The sequence below is a fragment of the Gymnoscopelus braueri genome (assembly GCF_963280865.1).
Source record: "Gymnoscopelus braueri genome assembly, chromosome: 10".
Taxonomy (NCBI): domain Eukaryota; kingdom Metazoa; phylum Chordata; class Actinopteri; order Myctophiformes; family Myctophidae; genus Gymnoscopelus; species Gymnoscopelus braueri.
The window spans coordinates 21349358-21359357 of NC_137611.1; the positions used below are offsets into that span (position 1 = coordinate 21349358).

The 10000-nt window shown below is 46.9% G+C and overlaps 1 protein-coding gene across 1 annotated transcript in view; it reads right to left on the reverse strand.

Moving 5' to 3' along the window:
* angptl1b (angiopoietin-like 1b) overlaps positions 1–10000 on the reverse strand; it is a 10936-nt gene that overhangs the window by 791 nt on the left and 145 nt on the right. Inside the window, exons 2-5 of the mRNA XM_080440744.1 lie at positions 5911–6755; positions 3810–4003; positions 1135–1405; positions 1–900 (exon numbers count right to left, since the gene is read on the reverse strand). The exon at positions 1–900 is cut by the window's left edge and continues 791 nt beyond it. Coding sequence (XP_080296870.1) covers positions 713–900; positions 1135–1405; positions 3810–4003; positions 5911–6712 — 1455 coding nt within the window. The 5' untranslated portion in view covers positions 6713–6755 and the 3' untranslated portion in view covers positions 1–712. The remainder of the gene's footprint in view (positions 901–1134; positions 1406–3809; positions 4004–5910; positions 6756–10000) is intronic.

The window sequence follows — 10000 nt, forward strand, 5'->3', positions numbered from 1 at the left end:
ACCGCATTTTGTACACTCAAACGAACAGCGCTGGACCATACCACATGTGGGTCACCCTCATTTCCCCCAAATCATTAAGTGGCTAGTTTCATAAAATGTCTTATTAGGGATTGGTGATAAATGTGGAATCATTAAAAAACAAAACAAAAACAAAACCTAAAAAACATTTCCCATCTTATCGTTTCCTTGACAAATGTTTCTTGACGAGGTAGAGACCCACATAACGGCACCCTATGATGCTAAAACTCATGAATAAAATCAATACTAATGGAATTCCTTTGGAAGATGGCAACTCCTCTAGGTGGGGTGGTCCATTGTCACATGAGAGGGTCTTATATTCAGGCACAGTTGGTACATTATGTCTCTGTGCTACACATTTTTCAAAGACTGGCAAAATGCACTGGCACTTAATAGATATTCTCATTGAACCTCATAGATATTCATACATGAGGGTTGAAGGAACAATGTGGCTTTTTAAATAGTCATGTCTCCTAAATCCCTGTGTGTGTCCCATAATTCATCATGATATTCAGAACACAATGATAATACAGAGCCTATGAGGAAGTTCAAGTCAATGTTGAAGGTTCTCCACTGGTGTGCTTTGTCAGTTTGTGCTGGCATACAATGCAAGCCTGCGTCCGCCTTTTACTCTGGTGCGTGCCCATCTCCACCTCCACAGCCACGCCTGCACCACCAGCTTTACAGTGTCTCCTCAGTCGATGGGTCTGATCATCATGCGGACGGTCTTCATGGAGTAAAACCCTCCGCCGTAGTCGGCCCAGAAGATTCCGTCCTGGAACTTGCTGCGGTAGACACCGCCGGTGTACCAGACACCGTTGAGGTTGGCTTGACCGCAGGCATTGTACCACCAGCCACCTTTATGGAAGTGTGCACAGTTACCTGTATTGGGGACAGGGGAGGAGTGGTGGTCAAATAGCTTGCCTCATCTGAGGTACTACTGTGTGCTCTTCATAGAATAATTGACTTACAAAAGATCCAGACATGTATGTTTGAAAATTGAAAGTAATGAATGTTAAATATGTGTAAATATGAAGGTATTACACTTCATCAAAATAGCAGGTATCTTCCACACCTCAAATGGTGTCAAGGCTATAGCGATGATAGGTGATCTACCTGAGAAAGCGTCCTTGTCACGATCCAGGGTGGTGAACTGCTTGCCATTGTGGCTGCTGAGGGAATCCCCGGCGTTGCCCATGTAGGTTCCCAGCCTCAGGCGGTAGGCCTCGCTCTCTGGCTCCAGGTGGAAGCTGCTGTACTGGGCGTACACCTTCTTCCCCATCCAGTCCTCCAGCTCCACCGACAGCTTGTAGTCGCCCTGCCTCCCCAGGTTGTAAATGCCCTCCAGACCCAGCCAGTACTCTCCGTCTATGTTGCCAAAGCCGCTCTGAGTCAAAAAGAAGATTACAGGAAGATAACTTGGAGATTAGAGAAAGTGTTGCCGGTTGTTTGTTCTGTGGTATTTAGCAGAGTTTGGAAACATGAGAATTGTTTAGGAACATGAAACTTTCTCTTGGAAAGGACCATGGGAAATGTATCGCTGTGATGCATTCCAGTTGATTTGTTCCTTTTGATGACTTTTGGCCATGGTAGTTAAGTCAAATTACAAAGTTGATTTTGCGAGCAATGTGATACGATGCTGTCATTTGAACTCTTTTTTTCTCCCCAATTTAGTAATTGTCAATTCCTCCAATGTATATAGTCCCTGTCAGTGCTAACCCCCAGTTGTTGGTCTTGGGGGGGGTGGGGGGTATACCAGTGGTTCTCAAACATTTTCATGTCAAGGTGAAAGATACATACTAGGCCGTGGACCCCCATTTCACAACACGGCACGATCCTAGTTTTGAACATTTTTGAAAAATCTTGAGAGAACTACTTAGAAGGCATTTGTAGAGTTGGCCTCAGGTCTTAATGGGTTAAGTCGGTTGTTGGTTCCAAATGTCGGTTTCATTGTATTTTCGGTTAATTGCCCAGGCGTACCCTGCAGTCTGCACTGTGGCGGACAGGAAATTTACCCATGCACCACTGTCATTTGAGCCCTCAAGAAAGATGTGCTGGAGGATTTATCCTGGAAAGTTAAGCATTGGGTCTCTGCTCAGCGGGGCTCCAGCGGCTCCTCTCACAAACCCCTACAGATCTCCTGGATCACAGCTAATGGTGATACTCGCTTGTGTGTTTGTGTTGAACAGCCATGACCAATCTATGTCTGGCTGTATGTGCTCCTCCAGAACACTTCATTTCATCGAGATGGCTGTGGTTTGTGATTGTGGATTAACTGGCCGAGCCAGGGGATGATGAATGATGTGGGCTTGAAGTCAGGGGCCTCCACGCTGGAGCTGTGTGTGTGTGTGTGTGTGTGTGTGTGTGTGTGTGTGTGTGTGTGTGTGTGTGTGTGTGTGTGTGTGTGTGCGTGTGCGTGTGCGTGTGCGTGTGCGTGTGCGTGTGCGCGTGCGCGTGCATGTGTATGTGTATGTGTGTGTGTGTGTGTGTGTGTGTGTACACTTGTATTACTATACTTGTGAGGGCCAAATGTCCCCACAAGTATATTACAATTTGTAGACATAATATAGACATTCTGAGGAAAAAGATCCTGGTTCACAAAATTATAGTAGAGTTAGGCTTACAATTAAAAGGCCCTACGATAACAATATTTGGTTGAGTTGGGGATGGGATTAGGCATGTTGAGGTTAGGTTTAAGGGTTGGGGTTAGAGTTATGTCTAATTTATACTTGGTTATCAGCTATTTTCGGTGCCCGACACCGGTGTGCAACTAAATTTAACTCACGCTTTAGGGCTTCGGTTAAAAATAGCAAAACAAATGGTAAAAATTGAATTCATAAAATGTGTGTGTCCTCACAAGTATAGTAATCCAATCCCACACGCGTGCGTGCATGCGAGCATGCAAGCGTGCGTGTTCGTGTACATGTGGTGGCTTTGTGGGCGAGTGGGGAGACAAATCAATGTTGAAGAGAGTAATTTAGCTACCAGTGCAACATACGCAAGCCTGGCTGGGCTGAACGGAAGACTGAATCGCCAAGGCCGCCAACACTGATACACTTCATCTTGTCTTTGCTTGAAAAAATACCTTTGATGAGTGGGACTGCATTGTACACTGAAGTAAGCCAACCATCCAGTCATTCAGTCAGCTAGCCAGCCAGCCAGCCAGCCAGCCATCCATAGTAGCAGTGGTTTTGGGAGGGGAAACGCGTGCAGATTGAGCTGTGGAACATACCTCCCTATACTCCGGGTTCTAACATTTCATAATGGGAATCAAAAAACCAAATTGCCTCTATGGAGTAATGCTGGTGCTGACACAGGCATTATATTCTACAGTAAGTGAAAACACCAGGGCTCTGGGCCTAGGAAATGTTCCCTGGGACACCAGCTGGTTCCTGGGGATCGGTCGTATAACGCCACCATTGTTGTCTCTGGACCAACTGTACATTCTAACGGGAGGTGAAGCAGATGAGAAAACGTGTGTGTCATAAAAATAGTGAGTGAGTGAAAGAGATTGTAAAAAAATACAGCAATAATGCTGTAGGGTAACCATAACTCTTGCAGGTCAATTTGGCTCCATTTGTACACTCTCAGAGTTACAGACATGTAAGTGTCAATTTCTAAGCCCCTCAGAGAACCCTGAGGGTCCTTGGACACCACTTTGAGAACCACTGGTGTAGGGTAAGGTAAATAGGGAGGTAGAGGGAGGAACGGACGGATGTATAGAGAGGGAGAGGGAGAGAGAGAGAGAGGGAGAAGTGAGACCCAAACAGTGGAAGTGCAACTGTCATCACCTTGTAGCTGTCCCAGTTCCTGAAGAAGTTCACCGATCCATCTCTCCTGCTCTGGATGACGGTCCAGCCGCCATTGTCGATGTTCTGCTCACACCACACCTGCATGGACCTCTCAGATTCGTCCGGTTTGATCAGGTACATTCCGCTGGTAAGGTGGCCAGCATCCTGCGCCTGAAGACAGTCTCTATATGGACCTACAGGAGAGAAGGGGAAGACCGGTAGACAGGCAGTGAGATTACAAATAGCTTAATAGATTACACCTAGTTTATAACATGTTTGTAGACATTTTTTGATGGGTTTTTTAGCCATATTTTTAGCCATGAGAGGGGTCCATCACACAATGAGTACCAGAAAGTGTAGAAAGTCACAAGAAACATCTTTGACGGGTACAAAAAATATTATAAACTATCTGTATCTGAGTTTGAATTGTCTTGAACCAAGAACCCCATCCATTTACACAAGTAATAAACATTGGAATGCCAATGCTGGGAATCGCGTGTAACTATTACAGTATTTTGCCGAAATCTGAATTAGATAGATGATTGGAACATGCAGGCAAACAGGCACAAAGACGCACGCACGCACGCACACACACACACACACACAATTGATCGAGGAGTAGGAATATTTTGCCGCAAGGCTACGCTAATAGATGTTTACCGTCTGCCTCACGATGACAAGCACCAGATGAGAATGGGACTAATTAACCCAATCCATTACAGACAGGCTTGTATTTAGTTGTGGTTTAAACTAACAAATTACCTAAATTAGATATCCTGTTAACCCTTTGGTGACAATGGCTTATGTCTGCCATTGCTTCAAAGAAATGCGTTAATAAAGGATTTTTTGAATTACAAGCAGATGTGGAACACAGTCCGTTTATTTAGCGAGAGGAATAATCCCCACCCAGCTTACAGGAGAAAGGGTCGGTCCACCCACCCTACCCTACAGTCATGAAGTAAGCCAGAAGAGCTGTTAGTTTGTGGTTAGCATGAACATATCATGCCAGTCTGTTTTCTGTCCATGCATCTAAGGACATAGAACAGTCTTGGAGAGGATCCATTTTCATACCCAGCTGCCTTGAAATGCCACACACTTTATTATTCTTGGGCCGGGACAATCTAAATGTGTCGGGAATTTCAGTTGATGAGCAAAATCACAGTGGTTATTCCGTGTTTTAGAAAAACATCCCCCTCCTTTCTTTTCTTTACGTCCCCCACCTGAATTCAGACATTACAACATTTTTATTTCCATCCTGGTCTGTGTTCCCTCTGGGTAAGCACAAGACCAGGTTCCAGCTGAATATGCAAATCTTTGACCTTGAAAACGAGACCAAAGGCCACCTGCAGCTACAGTCAGAGCCAGTAATTATTTTGGCAGGTTTCTTAGCCTATAGCCTCATAGCGTATCCTGTTGCTATACATCTCTCCACATGTTTTTTGCATTCATGAAAGGATGAATGATTCAGCCAATAGCTCCATCAACCGTACTGTTCGCCCAGCCAACCTCCCTCTCAGCCAATACTCAGAGAGCCTCACTGCCTGACTGACTGCCTCACTGACTGACTGCCTCACTGACTGACTGACTGACTGACTGACTGACTTAAGGGCTTTGTCCCAAGAGGCATTTCTTTCCTGAGCACAGTGTATGTTCTGAATGGTTTTCAATGGGAGCGCCATGTATTTTTACACAATGCTGGGAATGCCAGCAGCGTGACATGGCACTGAGCGTCTATTCTGCGCAGCACGTTCACATCTGCCGTTTTTATCTGGCCGCCCAGTGTTCTCTGGGCATTTGGAGCTTTTTAGGAGAGCACCATGCGTTTTCAACTGGGAAAAAAAACACGTTGGTGAACACATGGCCTGAGTGACTGACCGACAAAGTACCTCATTAACTGACTGACTGACTGACTGACTCACTGCCTCACTGACTGACTGCCTCATTGACTAACTAATTAAGAGACTGACTGCCTATTTGACAGACTGACTGAATGACTGGTATTCATTCCTTCACTCCCTCTCCTCCCTCCTGGGCTTAATCATTCATACACTCCTTCACTCTCTCGCTCTCACCTCTATACTTCACTACCTCAGTCACTCACCTTCAGCACTGAAGTTCCCCAGCGGTGGTTTCTGGACCTCCAGGGTGCTCCCCGTGGGCGATGGCCCAGAGCGGGAACCTCTGTCGCGGGCGAACGTCCGGGCGTTGTCCCTCTGGATCTCGTTGGTGAAACGGGGCACGCTCACCGGAATGTTCTCGGGCACCACCTGCACCAGCGGCGGCCCGGCAGGCGCCTGCTCGTGCCGTCGGCCATACACCTGCAGGCAGCGCTCCTCGAGGGCCCCGATCAGCACCGACTGGTTGTTGACCGTGGCGGACAACGCCGCGTAGCGAGATTCCAGCTCCCGGTAACGGGAGGCCAGCCGCAGCGACTCGGCGGTGGCGTTGAGGACGCGCGTCTCCAGCTGCGCCAGCTCCAGGGAGTTGTCGCGCTTCCTGATGATCTCGTGCAGCAGCTGCATGTAAAGCTGCGTCACCCGGGAGTTCATGTTCCGGCTCTCCTTCCTCAGCAGCTTCATCTCGTTCACCAGGTTGCCGTCCACGTCCACCACCAGCTGCAGCGTCTCCATCTCGCGCCGCTGCTTCGAGAGCAGGTCGCGCACCGCCGCCACGTCCAGCCGCGTCACCCGGTCCTTGTCGGTGGCGTAGCCCCGCGCCGCACAGATGGGGCCCGTGATCTTCTGCTCGGGGACCAGGAAAGTGTAGGAGCACTTCTTGGTGTCCACGCTGGCCGCAGGGGCCCGGCGCACCCGGGACAAGAAGGGCTTCTTGGCGAGGCCCTCGCCGCTGCTCCAGAGGGACAGTCCGATCAGGACGAACAGGCTCCACACTCCGGGTCCCATGGCTTCCTCTCTTCCTTTCTTTCTCAGCGAACAAGCAGAAGATCTGTAATACAGGCAGGAAGGAGTGGGTGACTTTATTGGAACCGTCTACAATGTGAAGTCGTTGTATCCTATTGTGTCTATTTTTTATACACTCTTTGTTCAGTTTCCCACTGAGCACAACACACCATCAGTCAACTGCCCGATAATACAGATGTTTTCTTTCTCCTCTAATCCAATAGAATCCAATAACCGCACCGCGTGGTGGGGCCCCCGAAACCCTCAAAGAGTATAAGCGTTGAAATGACATAGGAGATGACGTTCAGTCTAGACTCAACACAACAAGCTCTGCTTAATTACGCAGTGACCAGAACTTTAAAAATGTGTGACCATTAAAACCAGCATACCATGCCACTGTAGTGCAGGCATGCAAGTCGTGCTTCGCGGTTCCTGTGTGGTGGCGAACAGAAGGGCGAGACCCACTCAAATCTGTTATCACAGCGGATATTCAAGTTTTCATATTCAGGGCTCGGGTCTCACGGGTGTTCTTTCTTTCGGCCCCACACACCACATCTGTCTCAGGTCTCTGGGTGTGCCGCGACGCCTAGGGTCTGTTTTTCATATTAGTGTAGATCCCCCCTGCTTAGAGCTTCCTCAGCCATCTCTCCCACAGCCTCTTAGCTCGCCTCCATTGGCCCATGTGCAGCAATGGTGTCGAAAGCAATTAGTTCTCTCAAAAGGAGAGTCGGAAGACGGAAATATTTTTAGAAAGTGTCGTTTATTTGGACATGGATGAAAGTGAATCTGTCCCTCTGATGGCATAACGAGCACTGCTGCTCGCTGACAGATTTACAGGTGGTTAGAAATATATGAATCTTTAGCAGGGCAGAGATTGGCAGAATGGTATCACGGGTGCCTCGCTGATGTATTTGAATTGTGCCAATTTAACCTACCCAGCTCAATATACAGTATGTAAATATCTGGAACAGAGGGAATTTGGGAGAGAATGAAAGGGTCCGATGTGTCTGAGCAGCAGCAGGAGCCTCTTGATTTATGAGTAATGTTTTCTGGAGTCTATTTTTGGAAGCTTGATCTTATTAGCTTTGACAGCACAGCGAATAGAGCAGGGCTGGGTGACGTTGAAAAACGCATACTAAGTGAGAGATCCCTTCTTCCATATTCAATAGCTGGGGTTGGCACGGGACTTGGAGCTACTGGCAGGCCTACGTTGGACTGATTCTGTCTCCCTGGCCAAACCCAACTAGAAGCCGGTCTGTGGAGGACGTGGCCAAAGAGGTTAAATAACCATCATCCAACACATCTGACAGGCAGCACAATACGAGCCACTTCACTGATCAAAATAAATCCTCTGAGGATTTCAACACATGCCAGGGAAGCAGAGCTCTGTGTCTCTCAGGACGGAGACAGCAGGGGCGCTGGATCATTTTGTGCGGTCTCCTCTTTCTGCTTTCTTGCACTGAGGAGCCCTGACCACAGGTAATGGGACAGATCCAAAAGCATTACCTAAGTCCAAACATTGTTGTTAAGGCATAATCGTACCTCTTTGTCACTGTCAAGAGCGAAAAAACATTTATTTTCTCAATGAAAATAGATGTTATCAATGTTGTTTTATTCTGCTTCATCTAAAGCACAAGTGAAAGTATATGAGCCAAGATCGACCTACTTTAGCTTAAACGTTCAGCAGAAATAACCGGATTAAAAACTAAAATTAAGTACCCAAAATCTTTTGGGCATAGAAGATATACTGTAACTGTAATTTCTTGGGAACAGCAAAGCTGCAGTGCATTTTTTTTTCTTCCTCTCAGATTATAGACCATCCGAATAACGGAAACTTGAAGGATCACAGCCATAAAGAAAACAGGCCTTGTGTCCCAACTAAAAAAACAGCCTTCGGGGCAGATATTATTACCCAGAGAAACGTTTTCCCTGTTTTCCCCCCGCAATCATACTTCATCACTCTCAGCAACTCAGCCACAACGGCTGGCTCGTCTCGCCTGCGCCACACCATATCTTAGAGCGCTTGAATCTAGGGGTCCCCGCGGCAGGCCTGACGTGAGTGACGGTGTTTACATAGAGGCGCGGTGTGCGTCCCAGCCGGGCCTGTGAAACTCATCGGCACTTATTACCGCTTGGCCTCATACCTTAATCTATGCTCTGTCGTACGACGGTGTCGCGCTCCAGAAACAGCAGATCTACAAGCTCACAATGTGCCACATCCGTAACGTGTTGTGACGTTGTAGATCTGCTATTTTCGGTGTGCGACGCTGTCATGCGGTGAAGTATAAATTGGCCTCACTCTCTCGTTAACACCCTACTGGTCTTCATCAAGTCAGCCACAGAGGCCTTTTCCCCCCTTTTACTGACTTATTAAAGGGCTATTTTCCCTCTCATTCCAGCCAGACCGACACCTCGTTTACATTAATGGAGGCATTTACAAGTAGTCAGGTCAAACTTTGCGGTGGCTGAGCCCAGAGGAACATGAGGACACTGCCAATCGGCCCACTGGTCATAGGTGGCGCCTCTGAGGCCTAATTGTACATTAACCCACCAATAAAATATTTTATTGTTTTATTTATATATATATCTTTTTTATTAGACCTCAAAAAGGAACCAGCAGGTATTTTTCTGGTTAACAACTTCTGTTTTCCACTGCTCTTTAACTTTGCTCCAAAACCCTCAAAAGCCACGTGCCAAATCCAAGACGTCTCATCTTTCAGCTCACTTTGTTGTTACTGCTGAGCCCAGTGCCAATCAGCCCACACGCTATCCTGATGGTGCCACTGATAAGATCTGTCTGCTGAATGGAGGACTTGATCAGGACTGTCCCTATGCTAAACACACACAGTGCTACATGGTGTTATAATGCTGAACAGCCTAAAATACACGTCATGCAATTAGAAGACAATTACAAATAGGACGGTCAATGAACAGTTACTTTTTAACAGTTACTTTTGTGGTGATGTAACACTTAAAATTGAAAGCTTCACAGGAATTCCAGAAATCCACAAACAAACATGAAAGAACTATAAATGAAGTCTATAGGAAAACGCACAAACACACAATGGCTATATTTCCTTGACTTTAAAATGTAATCTCAACTTACCTACTGGCCAGTTACCAATGAATTGTCCTTAACAACAAGAGCCAGTCCAAAAAGATTTGAACTTCCGCCTAATTGAACATTCCCACAGAAAGGATACACAGCAGCCGCATTTTCACCACACCATCACGTATACTACAAAACAGACAGAAAGATGAAAAATAACAGGACAGTATGTCCCCCCCCCA